General features: G+C 39.5%; 1 protein-coding gene across 1 annotated transcript in view; it reads right to left on the bottom strand.

Annotated features, from left to right (window-relative positions):
• LOC119426845 (partitioning defective 3 homolog) overlaps positions 1-16640 on the bottom strand; it is a gene marked incomplete in the record, with an annotated part of 408661 nt that overhangs the window by 295085 nt on the left and 96936 nt on the right. Inside the window, 1 exon segment of the mRNA XM_037694428.1 lies at positions 9497-9598. Within this exon segment, the coding sequence (XP_037550356.1) occupies positions 9497-9598 (102 nt within the window).

The following is a 16640-nucleotide window of genomic DNA, read 5'->3' as shown; positions in this document are numbered from 1 at the left end:
CTAACAAGACGTCACTGCTATCAGGATCATGCTGCTAACAGGACCACATTGCTAACAGAACCATGCTGCTAACAGGACCATGGTGCTAACAGGACCACACTGCTATCAGGATCATACTGCTAACAGGTCTACACTGCTAACAGAACCACACTGATAACAGGACCATGCTGCTAACGAGACCAGACTGCTAACAGGACCATGCTGCTAACAGAACCACACTGCAAACAAGACCACACAGCTAACAGAGCCACATTGCTAATAGCACCATTCTGCTAACAGGACCATGCAACTAACAGGACCATGCTGCTAACAGAGCTTCACTATTAACAGAACCACATTGCTAACAGGACCATGCTGCTTACAAGACTATGCTGCTAACAATAACAGTGTTTTTATAACACTTTATTTTTTTCATTTTAATTGCTTTTTATTGATTTATAATGTGGTCTGTATTCTATATGTTGTCTATCTAAAACAGGTCTCTCTTGAAAATGAGGCCTCATGACCTATTGAGACTATTAATAAAGATTTGTTTTAACTTTACTCAAAGTTAGCTCTAATTTCTTGCACTTCCTGACTTACTGAAGCTAGAAGGGTTCCAGATGGGTTTCAAGTGTCCTTGTCGAATCTCTGACCATTTTAAGAAAAAAATTGTTTTGACAAACTTTTTGAAGATGTTCATATTTCCTGGAAAATTAGAACGAGGACCTGAGCAACAAAACTGAGAACCATTTTGAACGTTTTGAAACATTTTGCAAACACCCTTCAGAAGTTAGTTTGTCACCAACAGTGACATCTCAACAAGATACAAGCTCGAGGTCCAAAGGCAGGTGCTTCATGGACGAGGGTTTGACATGTCATGACAGAAAACAAAGATATCTGTATTCTACTTGTGAGTGGACTTGGGTGTTTGATTTGCAGATTCATTTTCAAGGTTTACTGAGAAAGGAAACTGGCAGGTGTTCAGTCTGTGTTATACAGGCTGTGACACGTCCGATTGTCAGAAGTAGAAAAGGTCTATTGAAATAGAGAGGTGGTAGAAGTCTGCACCTTGTGCCATTTCTTACGTTCCTTCAGTCATTTTTACAGTTTTGTAGTGGGCTGAATCCTGCCTGGACAGGCTGCTGTCATTGTGTAATGCTGTACTTTTGAGCTGCTAAGACAGTTTTGCCCAGTGTGTGATATTCTTTAAAATAATAGACATATGAATACAAACCTCGCATATTCCCCAGTAGATCATTACACTCCAATGAGATGACTAAAGTTGTTAATAATTAACATTACTAATGAAATAATGGTTTTTTTTTTCTTTGTCAAGGGGGTGTCATGATGTTGCTCATATGAAAGTTGGCAGTTTTGATGTCAGTTGAAAAATAACCACAGGTACTATAGGCATTGGCATCAGAAGTGTGGGGGCGAGACACACTGGTGGAGGGGTCTGGGGGTACTTCCCCAGAAAATTTTGAATAAAGTAGATGCCAGTTCCTGCATTATGGTGTATTTTAACAGGTTGTTAAACATCTATGTTTACCTACATTTGTAAAAAAATTAAAATTAAAAAGGGTTGTAAGCTCAATCATCCAGGTAGACAACGACAAAAATGGTTAAATCACGTCATCCAGAGGACTTCCTCAGTCTACAGCCTGCCAACCAGATATGTCCCATAGGTAAATGGACTATACTTATATAGCAACTTTCTATCTAATCAAGATACTCAAAGTGCTTTACACAACAATCTGTGCCTTATTTACCCATTCATACAGCACTCTACTAGATCTACACAAAGTTAATTGAACAAATCATTCTAAAGAGACTAATCAGTGCTTTATCACATTCATACACCGATGGGACACACATGTAGGCGATTAGGGGTTTATTGTCTTACCCATGGACACTTCGGCATGTGACTGCTGGTGGATTCGAACCCCCAACTCTTGCATTGGAGGATGACTGCTCTAACCACTCAGCCACAGCCGCCCATTGAAGGTAGCCTTCTCTGCTGTGTTTCAAGCCAACCTCCTGTTGGAATCTCAAAAGTAGGCTTTTAAAACATGCAAAACACACCCATCCAAAACAATCAATCATCATGTAAAACAATCAAATGTTTCAGGCCAGATGGACAACACAGAAACAGCCTGAGGACAACCAAGTCCAAAGTGGATCAGGAAAAGGTTTGTAAGCTCAATCATCCAGGTAGATAACAACAAAAAAGGTAAAATCGTGTCATCTTTTTTTGTTGTTAAACACTTAATTTAATAACTTTTTGAGAGTCTAGAGTACTCTAAAATATAGCAGCGTTCCACCCCGGCACTGACGTAGCGCTAAGCTAGCGGCACACAATACACATGGGCTAGCTAAGATGATACTGATGTAGCACTCCGCTTCTCTCATGTATCCTAACACCCCTCCCCCACCACCCAATAACTGCCGGCACTAATGTAACGCTAAGCTAGAGCGCAACTCAAAGGTGTCTCCCCCTCCTCCCCCCACCCCATCAACAAAAACTTCCAAAGCGATGAGCGCCATGCCAAGCCAAGTGACCTTGGGAAAACACTGCGTGGGGTGGTGAGTTATTGTAGGTAACCAGGAAAACATGGAGTGGACTTTTAGTGGTTCGAGTATTCTCCTGTTAGTCAAGTGGAATGGATTTGTTCAGGAAGAAATGGAAACAGCGCTGGGTGAACTAATACTTCATGGTAAATGTGGGGCATCCAAATGATTTTTTTTTTATTATTGGGGGGAGGGGTATCCCCTTCACATATACTTTTTGCAAGCCTATGACTATAGGTGTTTGTAAATGGTGGCAAACACAACCTCCATGTATGGCACCAGCCAAGATGAAAGATGAAATCACTACTTCCTAAACAATTCTCCAAAAAAATGTGGAGCTTTTTGATAGACATCTAAAGAAACTGAAGAAGTGTACCAGTTTAGGATAGTTCATTAACATACAAGTAAAAAAAAGCAAAAGTTGTAGAACAGAACCTTATGGGCACAGTTAGAATTTCTGTTTTAAGTTGCCTACAACTACGAAAAGCAGGCAATAATATTACCTTATACCTAATAATATAAGCCAGTATATTATACTACATAGGGCACGTTCATAATCCAGTTCCATGAAATGACTGTAAACACCAGATCATCACTGAACTAAAAAGGTGTGGAGTGGAACTCAAATGTGTTAGTAGGAAGGGCTACAAATTAAATATAGAAAATTCCTGTAGAAATTTTGATGGGGACTGTTATATCATGGCCATTTTAAAAAGTTTTGATTTGACAGCACTATGTGTTGGGTTCACTCTCAGCTACCACCATACAAAATTTCAGCTCATTCTGGCAAAAAAAAATCAATGAGTTATAGTATTTTTTTTTTCTTTTAAGCTATGATTATCAATCTTGATTTTTATTTTTTTTTTTCAGTATTTATGGGCATTGCTCTCAGCTACGAACACACCAAATTTCAGCTTCATATCTCTAAAAATGGCTGACTCATAGTTTGTTTCAATGAGAAAAATTGTGTTTTTGCAAAGTACATCACCATGGTAACTTGAAATGCCCGTTTTGATATAAGATTTGTCGTGGTACACATTGTGGTTTGGGCCACATTAAAGTTGATAGAAGCACAAAACCCTTTTAAGGTAAATAATAAGTGGCTGCATTTCTAGGCTGTCTCCAATAATAGTCATCTCCCTCAGATCTTTTTCAAAACGTGACAAATTCAGAGTTTTGTGATCTTCTTTGTGAGTAACGAGTTTTTTTTAAGTAGACGCAAAGACGCTGTGTGTCATCATGCATCCTTTTTTTAGAAATAAATTTGTTTATTGTTGGTTGCACAGACAGTTTGTCGTCACTATGTTAAATTACTGAGCAGTAAAGCTGGCTAAACTTTTCTCATGTCAAACGTTACGGCTCTGTTACTATCTTGTTTGCAAAGATACAACAGCTTCAACCCCCTCAAAACACTTCAAGTCCCAGCTTGAAGTGTTTAGTGAAAGTGCCTATAGAAATGAACACATAACAGTCACTGAGTGTCAGTTCAGAGCTGTCTGTTGATCTAACGTTTATGTTTCTGGTCCTGTGGGAGGAAACCAGAGTACCTAAAGAAAACACACATAGACTGGGAGAACATGAAAACTCCACAAAGAGAAGCTGCAGCCAGCTTTGAAGCTGCATCCTTCTCGCTGTGAGGTGACAGCTCTAATATAGATAGATATATAATATAATAATAATAATAATAATAATCTGCCCACCTACCATTTACATTGCATTTGAGTCAATTGGTGGCAGTACTGCACCAGAATGTTAGAGTAGAATATGATAATTAACCTTATAAATACACTTAATACCTTTATTAGTATTTGTTAGAATATTATGTCACCCATGCATGTCCTTGTTTAAATGAAAAGATTTTGTTTTGAAGCTTAAAACATGAACATTAAACATGATTTTTTTTTTCACTACTTTTCCTTTTGACTGTTCTTTTGGTTGCTATTTTGTTTTGATTTGTTAAAAATAATAATAATAATAATAATAATAATTTAAAAAAATGTATGCCTGTTTTGTGACTTTTGTTATTGTTGCTACTCACTGTTGTCATCACTCTTAGTTAAGAAATCAGGTCTCTCTTGTAAGTGAGTCCCCGAGGCTCAATGGGATTAACCTGTCTAAATAAAGGTTGAGTGAAAAAAAAGAGGCCTCAGCTTTACACACACAAGTCAAACCTGGAGACAACAACAGGTAGAAAGTGGAACACAACACCAGAAGTAACCAAAATAAACATTCCTCCTGCGTGTCAAATGGAAGTTAAATGATCAATGTGGTGGTCTGTGGAGTGCAGACGGGCAGGCTGCGGCTTGCAGCATCTCTGTGACTGAATCACATCAAACACACACACACACACACACACACACAGGTTTATCTTGCTATCTTTACAGGGACTTCACATTCACTTCCATTCAAGTTTAATTCATTCAACTTTTATTTATACAGGTTAGTCCCATTGAGCCTCGGGGACTCATTTAACCTGAATTCATTAATTTCTTAATTAATTTCTATAGCCTAACCCTGACCTTTAACCTAACCCATCCTCAATTCACACCTTAGTCCTAAACTTAACCCCTAACCCACCAACAACACTTGAACCTTATAGGGATCAGGCTTTGGTCCCCACAAAGAGCAGTTGGTCCCCACAAAGAGCAGTTGGTCCTCACAATGTGGTATGTGTCCAAAAATGGTCCTCGTAAAGTAACAAAAATAAGCACACACACACACACACACACACACACAAGTCAACAACTGTTTGAAGAATGCTCGGATGCTCCCATTGACAGAAGTAACGTAACTTCCAGTGTGACAAATGATGACATTATTTTACTTCTACATGTGACAGAGATCTTATCAGACATCAGTTTAAAAAGAAGAAAATATTATAAGAATTCACAGCCAGGTGTAAAGCAGCTGGGATGAGAATCCATCCATCCTTTATCTTTTACCCGCTTCTTCCATTTTGGATCACGGGGGTCGCTGGTGCCCATGTCCAGCAATCACTGTGTGAGGGGTGGGGACACCCTGGACAGGTCTCCAGTCCATCATAGGGACACATAGAGACAAACGAGACAAACAACCATTCACTCTCTCACTCACACCTAGAGACAATTTAGAGTTACCAATCAGCCTAACATGCATGTTTTTAAACTCTGAGAGGAAACAGGAGTAGCAGGAGAAAACACATGCAGTACGAAGAGAACATGCAAACTCAATCCAGAAAGGCCCCAGGCCGGGCGGGATTTGAACCAGTGACCTTCTCGCTGAGAGACAACAGCTCTGTCTGCTGAGCCACCGTGCTGCCCAAACAAGACACATCAGACTCAAATTTATATATTTCTTAGTCAAAGGTTGTTTTTCTTCTGGCTGCTCCCTACTGCAGGCGTCACCAGAGAGCCACTTGCATGAGTGCCTTGGTCACTGTTTTACTCCGGATGCCCTTTCTGACGCGACCTCGGCTTGAACCTGCAGCTTCAGCGTTACAAGGCCGTGGCACCAACCACTGAGCTACTGTAGCCCTACATGTAACAGAGATAAAAACCAGTCTAATAACTTGCGCATTGTTCCGGCCGTTAATAGTCAAAAGAAAACCCACAAAGGCTCCAAACTGGTCAGGGAAAAAACATCACAGGTTGTGTTACTCTACAACACGAGCTTTAACCCCTCCACCTCAGGGTGAGCGTGGCGCCACAAACAGGAACAGACTGAACCCAACAGGTTACGTTTGTTTCTGCCTGCCAGAAGATTAAACCGTAAAACAGGACAGGAGGCAGCGGCTTATGGAAATAACTGGACAAACTGGCTCTACCTCTTCAACTGTACACACACGCCAAAGTAAACGCCCACACGGCGAGTTTAACTGATTCACACACACACACACACACACACATGCACACCTGTTGCACAACCTGGCCGACACAGCTCACTTCCAGATGAACTCTGCACTCGGTTTTATATCAATTATCAAGAGCAAATAAAGAGTCTGTCAACTTTGTGAGCAGAAAGCCTCAGTTTACTTTAATAATGATTGTAAGCTTCTCTTTACAAACATGAAAAACCTAACAGAAATTCACTTAAAACTATATAATCTAAATATGACATAAACAAAATGATGAAAGACTAAGCTGCCATTCTTGTGACCTTATTGAGGCTGTGATGAGCAAACCAAGCCACCAGAGGGAGCAGATAACCACAACATCAGGACAAATGATGAAAGAGAACATATATTATATATAGTATGTCATATACTCCACCAAAACCACCAGAACTCACTCCTCCTTTCTTTCCTTTGTAATTTGTCCACCCAGAACCACAAAGGACGGAGTGAGGAGGGAGGGTGAGCCACGTCGAGTTGAGAGGGGTGTTTCTGGCAGCAAGTGTAAAACAGATGCTTCCCCTATGATCTAACCTGATGCGTAACCATGACAACAACCACTTCTTACCAGGTGTGTAGATGAAAGTGCATCCACCCAGGGAACGTGCACAAGCCAAAACAAAAAGCACCTGTGTGCCCAAAAGATCAACTGTTCAAACCAAGAAAAACCACAAGCTCGTCACTCTAAAGCTGAGTATGCAAATATTACTACTCTCAAAACTCACGTTGGGAAAAAGTTTTAGATTTCAACAAATCAAAACAACAGATGTAGACTAAAAGATGCATCAGTTAAAAAGCTTGAAAATTCTTCAGAATTTGGAAGCAAATATAAAATGTGAACATTAAATTACAATAAAATATAGATGAGATGTTTTAATCGTATTTATTTGCTGCCAAATTAAGTTTACAGTATATGTAGCTCAACGACTAGGGTTAGGTAGTAAGATGCTTGTAAGGTTTACCAGGGATTTCCAAAAATAGCAAAAATGTGTGTAACAACAACAATGTTTGAGTATGAAGAGCATCCTTTCAGTAAACTCTTCTTCTACTGTCACTCTTACATCGTAGCTGATGATGATTTTAATTTTGTAATTTAATGTAACCCTGTGTTCAAGCTGTTAATTTTTTGTTGTTGCTTCCATGATCTATTAGCTGTAATCAAATAAGAGGTGTTCGCTGAATTTAACATGCAAGTAAAAACTGTTAATATATGCTAATACTTATTTAAAAGCTCCCAAGTGAATTAATAAAGACAATATCATAAGCATAGTTAGGCATATTAAAATTATATACCAAGGTATACTTTCAAGCGGATAGATGGGATTAAAAAACCACACACCTTTATCGACAAACTTTGTTTGATTATGAATGTAATTATTTTGTCATGTATCATATTATATCTACTATTGTAAAAAAAAAAAAAAAAAGTTTAACATGGTTGGTCACTTGTTTCATCGTGCTGTGAAAAGTTCTGAAGAGCATCTCAAACTTTCCTCAATTTACTTTCTGTAATTCCAAAATGTTGCTGCCATAGTTTTAATGAGAGTTAGTAGAAGAGATCATTCTCTCCAGTTTTAACTTCTCTCCATTGGCTCCCTGTCAAATTCAGAACTGAATTCAAAATCTTACTTCTAACCTACAAAGCTCTCAACAACCTGGCTCCATCTTATATTACAGTTCCACATTTTCCTAACAGAGCACTTCACTCTATGACTACAGGTTTACTTGTGGTTCCTAGAGTTTCCTAAAGCAGAATGGGAGGCAGAGCTTTCAGTTATCAGGCTCCTCTCTTGTGGAACCAACTTCCAGTTTCTGTCCGTGAGGCTGACACATTGTCCAGTTTTAAGACTGGACTTAAGTCTTTCCTTTTTGATAAATCATATAGTCAGGATTGGCTTGGGTTTCCTGAGCTATCACTTAGTTATGCTTCTATAGGCTTAGACTGCTGGAGGACAGATTGACCACATTTCCTCACTCATGCTGTTTTTACTTGCTCTAGTATTTGTATCTAATACTGTTTGTATTTGTCATTATTTCTATCTTAACATTTTTTTTTGTCTTTCCTCCTATAGAAAGTCCATCTGGACCTGCCATTCTGTGTTTGTTTCTCCTTCCTGTCCTCTCAAACCCATCTGGTCGAAGCAGATGGCTGCTTATCCTGTGCCTGGTTCTGCTGGATGTTTCTCCCTGTTAAAAAATGAGTTTTTCCTTTCTACTGTCTCCTTGGTGCTTGTTCAGGATGGAAGACTGAGATTACATGAAGAATCAACACAATCTGCTGTTTCCTTAGATAGAGAACTTTTACTGACAGGCTTTTTAATGTATATGAATGTTTCTGTTCAGTGCCCTAAGGTGACTTTAGTTGTGACTCGGCACTACAGAAATAAACTGAACTGAATTAATTGTAGAGGGACAGAGCTGTACAATATGTATGCAAACCTCTGGTAACTTTGGCTCAGATTTCACCAAAAGTTTGCGTAAACTTAATTCAGAGCAATTCCAAGTATTTTTTTTTTTCTATTTTTTTCTCAAAATTTAATGTTTAACGTCCAGTTAGCACCTGAGAGTCACAACCAAGTGAGACATTTTTACTGTTAAGTTTTTCTCTTATAATATATAAGCTCATTGAGAGCCCCAAGACTGAAGCAGAACAGCTGGGGTGGGTATTGACACGTCTAAACTCTCAAATACCACTTCAAAGTAGGGGTTTGATAGTAAAACTGTGTCATTAAACGTCCCACCTATGGGGAACTGCCAGCAGGTTAAAATAATTAAAATTAGCAACATGGATTTCTATTCAGTAGTTTACTGCTCTGGGATGTTTCATTCTTACAGTAATGTAGAAGCAGACAGGTGTAATCAGAAGCATGTCAGTAAAACCTTTGGAGCAATGCCAATCTTTCATGAACATGACTCAGAGTTCAGAAGCAATCAAATGCCACACAAGGAGAAGTGTAACAGGAATAAGTAGAGATGTCAAAACCTTGCATTGTGGCAAATAAAAGAAAAGCATAAGAAAATTAAAATCCCTTGCAAATCCGCACGTCTTTTGGTATGTTTGGAAACAGTTGAACTCACTCTATCTTTGTCATCAACCACGTCACACAGCATATCATCAAGGTCCAAAATGCCTCCATCTCCATGTTCAAGCCTGTGGACCTGAACCCAATAGTTGTGGTCCTACAGAAGAAGGAAAAAAAGAGAGAGTGTGTAAGCTCTGTAATGAGATTAGTTTTATTTGTTCCCTATAGAATTAGGATTTTGCAGCATTATTCAAGTTAAGCCATAAAACATAGTTTTATAACATAGTCCAAATGATCTGCAGCTCGTTTCTCCTCAGGAATCAGCTGATCTAATCACCATGTGGTTCATATTTTGATCCAGTTGGCTGGCACACATACTCTGACATAGCTCTGGATTAAAAACACGAAGGCAGCTATGAAATATTTTTTAATCTCTTGGTTGGATTGCCAGAAAAAAAAATCCAAGCATATGGTTCAAAGATTATTTCTTTTGGGAAACAATCAAAAAATAATAAAGACACAGAGATACCAGCTCTTGAATAGCTAAATAGATACAATATTCTTCACTCTCCTGCAGGTTAAAAAAAAGCTGCTTTACATTAAATTATGCATGAGAGGTAAAATATGCATAGGCGGACATACCAACTCTGCTTCCGTTTATGACTTTATATCTCAAATGTGTAACAAAGTAAGGTGAAATCAGTATGTCTAAAAAAGTTTAGTCAGGTAATGGACTCTACTCATATAGCACCTTTCTATCTAATCAAAATACTCAAAACTCTTTAAAACACAATCTGTGTCCCCATTTACACAGCACTCTACTAGATCTCTACAAAGAATAATCAGTGCTTTATCACATTCATACACTGATGGGACACACATTGGAGGCAACAAGGGGTTCCGTGTCTTGACCAGGGACACTTCAGCATGTGACTGCTGGTGGAATCAAACCACCAACTCTTGTATTGGCGGACGACTGCTCTAACTACTCAGCCACAGCCACCCCTATGCATGACTTGTCCGTCAAGTAGTTTCAGTTATAATTACTAATTTATACTTTTTGTGAACGTGTATTTTCAATTCTCCTCTTTACGATGTCTCAGAGGTACGTTGTTGGTAGCGCACAGCGTGGATAGCTTAATTTTTATGAAATTACAAATTAAATGTATTTGACCATTTTCTTTTTGACGTCATCTAATATCATACTTTATTGTGCCTTACAACGCTCCCGTATCATCTGTATTTTTTCATATTGTCATAATGTATTGATGAGTACCGGTGCATAATTTGAGTCTGATCCTGTCGGAACAAGATCCAGGGACTCTCTCATTTTGACTGGGTGTGTTCCAGAAACTGTTTGCTCAGATCAAGCAACTCAAATCTCCGCCCCTAAAAGTCCAAAATCATTGCTCATTTTAATTTTGATTATTTATTAAAAATACAATGAGAGGAGACATTGCCCAGCCTGTGGAGTGAATATTACGGCTGCAGCGGGCGCACCAGCTCACGCGCACGCTCCTGCCCAGCAGAGATGCAGACTGTATGTCCCGCAGGGATTACGTTTCTTCTTCCATATGGCAAGCCAAGTGACCCATTAATAACCAGACATGTGGTAAAAGTGTCTATATAGTTCCCCGGATCTCCACGCCTGCTCCTGAACTCTGCCCTGACAATGGACAGTCTCCCAGTCACCCACCCAAACTCCTCCTTGGGGCTGGATGGGCACCTGGCCGTTCACTTGAACTGTAGTTCCATGCTGGACGGTCTCCTGACCATCCACCTGGACTCTTTTGTGTGTCCAGTTCTCAGGCTCCATCCTGTCATTTTTTTGCTTTTTCTCCCTTCCTTGTGTTCCCCTTGTGTCCTCCCTCCTTGCGGTTCTCTCCCCCCCCCCCCACCCAGATTTTGGGTGAGGGTTTTGGGATGGCAAGGGACATCCTTAGGGAGGGGTTACTGTGAGGTTTGTGTCCCCTCATGGTATGTCTTTAGTCCTGTTCCTTCTTGTAATCTCTCCCTGCTTCCTACACCTGTGATGCATTGCAGATGTTTTCACTTTGTCTCGTCTGCATCTCAGTGTTTCTCATTGTCTGGTCATTTTCCTGTCAATCTCCTGGCCCCTGTGTTCCCTCCTGGGACCCATGCATGTACATTAAGTTTGCTGCCTCGCCAGACTCTTTTGTTGGATAATAAATTCTTTATTATTATATTCCCCGAGTCCCGTGGTCTGCCTGCAGCTGGGTCCAACATTAAGGCACCGAATGTGACAATTTCTTGATGTTTTCTCCTCAAAATCCTCCCATCTCCAAAGCTTTAGTTAAATGCTTTGTGTTCAGCTTTGTTGTACTATACCCCCCACAGTGGTTCACCGTGTAAAACAAAGGTTGAATTAATGCAAAACGGTCCACATCATCAGCTGTCTGATATTTCTGTTCCTTTTTAATTCATTGCTAGGAGCCCTTATCAAAAAATTACTTTATCAGGTCTGAGATGCATTCTAAACATTTTGGTGCAATTTACAAAAAAAAAAAAAGTTGATAGTTGAAGTCAACCCAATGCTGTTATGCCTCTGAGCCACCAGATGCAGTTGTAACAAAGCTTTTGATACAGAAAAGGTTGTGAATCTGTGGTGTAAAGTCATGAAGTCAGACAGTTTGTGCAACCAGTGGACCACAAGATTTTAAAAAAGATACACATTTTGGGTGGCTGTGGCTGAGTGGTTAGAGCAGTTGTCCTCCAATGCAAGAGTTGGAGGTTCAAATCCACCAGCAGTCACATACCAAAGTGTCCCTGGGCAAGACACTGAACCCCTCATTGCCTCTGATGTGTGTCCTATCGGTGTATGAATGTGATAAAGCACTGATTAGTCTCTTTAGAATGATTTGTTCAATTAGCTTTGTATAGATCTAGTAGAGTGCTGTATGAATGGGTAAATGAGGCACAGATTGTTGTTAAAAGTGCCTTGAGTGTCTTGATCAGATAGAAAGGTGCTATATAAGTACAGTTCATTTACCATTTTACCTTTGGTCATAGATTGTAAATGGACTGTACTTGTTTAGCGCCGTTCTATCTTGTCAAGATACTCAAAGTGCTTTACAACCCAATCTGTGCCCTCATTTACCCATTCAGACAGAACTCTACTATAGCCCTACAAAGATTAACCAGTGCTTTTAACTCACATTCATACACCGATGGGACACACATTGGAGGCAATGAGGGGTTCAGTGTCTTGCCCAGGGACACTTCAGCATGTGACTGCTGATGGAATTGAACCCCTAACTCTCCCATAGGAGGACGACTGCTCTAACTGCTCAGCCACAGCTGCCCCAACCAGGGTTGTTGCGGTACACCACATCCACAATAGTAACTTCATTTTTGAAAGCTCACATTGGTATGGCATGTAGTTCTAGTTGTAGTTTTGAAAATTGGGACAATTATTATAAATGAACAGTTACACATGTAAATAAGTAAGATTTGGTTTGCATTAAACATCTAAACAACAACAACAACAAAAAAGAACAGTCAAGAATATAAAAGACCATAAAACAAATAAATGTACAAATTTTGTCATAAGAATTCTGATTTTCCAGTAGCAGTTTGATATGGGTGGACTGATCCAGATATTGATATTATCAAAACTGCCTTAAGTATCAATATCAAACAATATCAGTGTCATAGTATCAATACTTTATTTTCAGTTTTTCAGTATGGGTTGCTGTGGTAATAATAAATAAACAAACAAACAAACAAATAAATAAATAATATGTAAGTAAATAAACAAATAAATAAATTTTCTTTAATATTTAGTAATTTGATGCATCGATTCCATCGGCAACACTGGCCCTTATTTACTTGGTATCGGATCAATACCAAATATTTCAGTATCACAAACCACTGTTAATCATGCTTTAAGCTGCTTGGCGGGGTTGAACTTGTAATTTTTTATTGTCATAAAGATGCTGAGACACCTGAAAAGACTCACAATGATTTATTTGAACTAATTAAAAGCAGCTTGTCTTTGCAACTAATTTTTGAAACTTTTGTAAGAGAGCAGGGAAATATGCTGAAGTCCTTCAATATTTTTTTTTATGTTCTTAAAAAGATTTTACCTCTTAAACAGAAAAATAAGGTAATTACCATACAAATATAAACACTATTGCTTAAACTGTTTCAGACAGATTCTGTATCAACAGTTCATCTTGGATCTACTGATGAGTCATAAAAAAACAGTGTGGGGGTGAAACTGTAACTACGTCACAGTACTGCAACAAATGCTAAAACACTTTAGAAGAGAACAGACATATGTTCATAAACTTATAATCTCTGGAAGTTATTACAAGCCACAAAGTGACCTTCAGTAGTTAGGAAAAAGTGTTTGATCTGCTGCCAAACGCCATGTTGATGTGGTGAGAGGCTGAACCAGACATGTTCTTCAGATGGATTATCGTGAACAAATATGAATCCGAGCAAATTCATCTCAGAATTACATTTGGGATAAACACAAAAACTGACTCTGATGATCATGAATTATCTGACTTGTTTAGGATCATGTAAGAGTTTGCAAGTTTAGACCAACTCATAGAGTTAGACCAGCTTTCTACCTTACTGTAATCATTTTAATGTCTGTTTATAGATAGTTCTGTTTCTGTTGTCTATCTTTAAGTTTTTTGTTGTTTTTTAAATCAAGGATTCAATGATTGAAGGATTTTTATTGTCATAACAGCTATACCAGGGGTCTGCAACCTTTACAATCAAAAGAGCCATTTCTGCCCCTTTGCTCTCACCCACCTGGAGCAGAAGGACTCTTTCATCCGTATGCTCTTTGTGGACTTCACATCTGCCTTCAACACCATGATCCCCCAAACCCTGATGGGCAAACTACTCACACTAGGACTAAGCCCCTCCATTTGCAACTTGGTCCTAGACTTCTTAACAAACAGACCACAGTCAGTGAGGATCCACAACTTCTCTTCCTCCATCATAACCCTCAGCACTGGCTCTCCTCAGGGATGTGTGCTGAGCCCTCTCCTATTTACTCTGCTCACATATGATTGTGCAGCTACCCATCCAGGCTGTCATATTGTAAAGTTTGTAGATGATACAGCGGTGATGGGATGCATCACAAACAACGATGAGCTACATGCAGGAGGTAGAACACTTAGAGAGCTGGTGCAAGGAGAATAACCTTCACATCAATGTGAAGAAGACAAAGGTGATGATCGTGGACTTCAGAAGGAACATCCAAACACCCCCCCCCCCCCCCCCCCGAGGATCTGCGTTGGAAGTGGTCTCCAGCTCCAAGTACTTGGGTGTACACATGAATGACAACCTCAGCTGGGACAACAACACCACCAGCCTGATCAAGAAAGGTCATCAGAGTTTCTACTTCCTCAGGCGGCTGAGACGAGCTGGTCTGGGAAGCTCAGTCCTCACCTCCTTCTACAGGTGTGCAGTGGAGAGCATCCTGTGCTTCAGCATCAACATGTGGCATGGAGGCTGCACAGCTGCAGAAAGAAAAGCTTTGCAGAGAGTGGTGAAGGCTGCACAGAAGTCTGTTCGAGTCAGCCTCCCCACCATCACAGACATTTAAACCTCCAAATGCAGGAAGAGGGCCACCTGCATCATGAAGGACCCCACTCACCCAGCACACACACACTTTTTGCCCTGCTCCCCTCAGAAGGAGGCTAAAGAGCATTATGTGTAGAACCCCTAGACTGAGGAACAGCTTCTACCCTGAGACTGTTAAACTCATTAATCTCTAATCAGAATAATCACTGTGAAAAATCATATCATGTTGCTGCTGATCTGTTTCATGTTGATGTGTTCATGCGTGCTCATCTGCTCACACACTCATGCTCATGTTCGTGCTGCTGTTTGATGTAATGTTTTTATGTTACTAGTGCTTAGCGTATTTTAGTTGATGTTTTTCTTAGTTCATATCTTAGATCTTGTTACTGTTTTTCCTTTACATTTTATTGTTGGATGTAACTGGGACCCTGTGTACAAAATCTCGTTCCACCACATGTACCACATGAGATGCGAATGACAAATAAATCTCTCTGAATCTCTAAATCTAAAACTAAACCTTTTAGTTGTTATAACAAACAATAAAATTAATTTTTATGACAGTTTTGGTCAAAACTTGAAAGAGCTGCTGCAGAGGGAACAAAGAGCCGCATATAGAGCCACAGGTTGCAGACCCCTGAGCTATACCATTTGCATTTAATGGTACGAAATTTGGACTCGGATCCCAGATCAAGAAGCATAACAATTAACAAATAAATAAATATCAAATAGTATAAATATACACACACACACACACACTTACACACACACACGTGTGTGTGTGTGCTTAAATAAATAAAGTAAAAAAAAAAGTAAGATGAGGCAGAATTAAGTGCAGCTTGAGTTCGGTACTGACAGCTTTTCATTGTCCTCAGCCACCTGCTTGAGGGAAGTGGGGCTGCTCCCCAGTTACAGCCTCCCTCTGCCATGCCACAAGGTGATGCAGGTGCAGAGAACGCTCCCCACCACACAGCAATAGCTCCTCAGGACATAGCCCTCCCAGATCCCAAGTCCAGCTCTCCGCAGCATCACTCTTTCACGAACACACAAAGTCCTCGATATCCTGACTGATGGTCACGATCCGCTCAGATTAACTGAAGACAGTTGATCTGGAAGGCTGAGTCCGGCATGTTGTTGTTAAGCCAGGTTTCCGTTAGGCAAAGAACAGCACAGTTTTTCATCTCTATATAAACACTCATCCTCAGATGTAACAAGAGAAATTAGATAATTTTAAAATGTCGTCATTAAATAATGTTACAATCTTAATCCATCCACTTTTTTCACATTCAACCAGACAACACTACTAATAAAACCTGTTGGCAAGCTGATGATGTTATATTAGGACATTCAATTTAAGACAGCCTTTTACGGAAGAGAATTATGACCACTGTACATTATTTTCCCCATAATTCTAAGAAAAAATGTCTGAATTCTGAGAAAAAGTCAGAATTAGTTCTTACTTTAATCTCAGAAATCTGACTTTAATCTCAGAATTCTGACTTTTTTTCTCAGATTTAAGGGGGAAAAAATTATTGCACCTTGGCCCTAATCCTCCTCCATAACCCTTAGACACAACATTTGCAAGAGTTGTTATTATTATTATTATTATTATTATTATTATTATTATTATTATTATT

This window comes from Nematolebias whitei, chromosome 20, assembly GCF_014905685.2.
Source record: "Nematolebias whitei isolate Nwh7 chromosome 20, NemWhi1, whole genome shotgun sequence".
NCBI lineage: Eukaryota > Metazoa > Chordata > Actinopteri > Cyprinodontiformes > Rivulidae > Nematolebias > Nematolebias whitei.
Note: the sequence above shows the minus strand (reverse complement) of the source record. Positions and strands in the feature narration are given on the sequence as shown.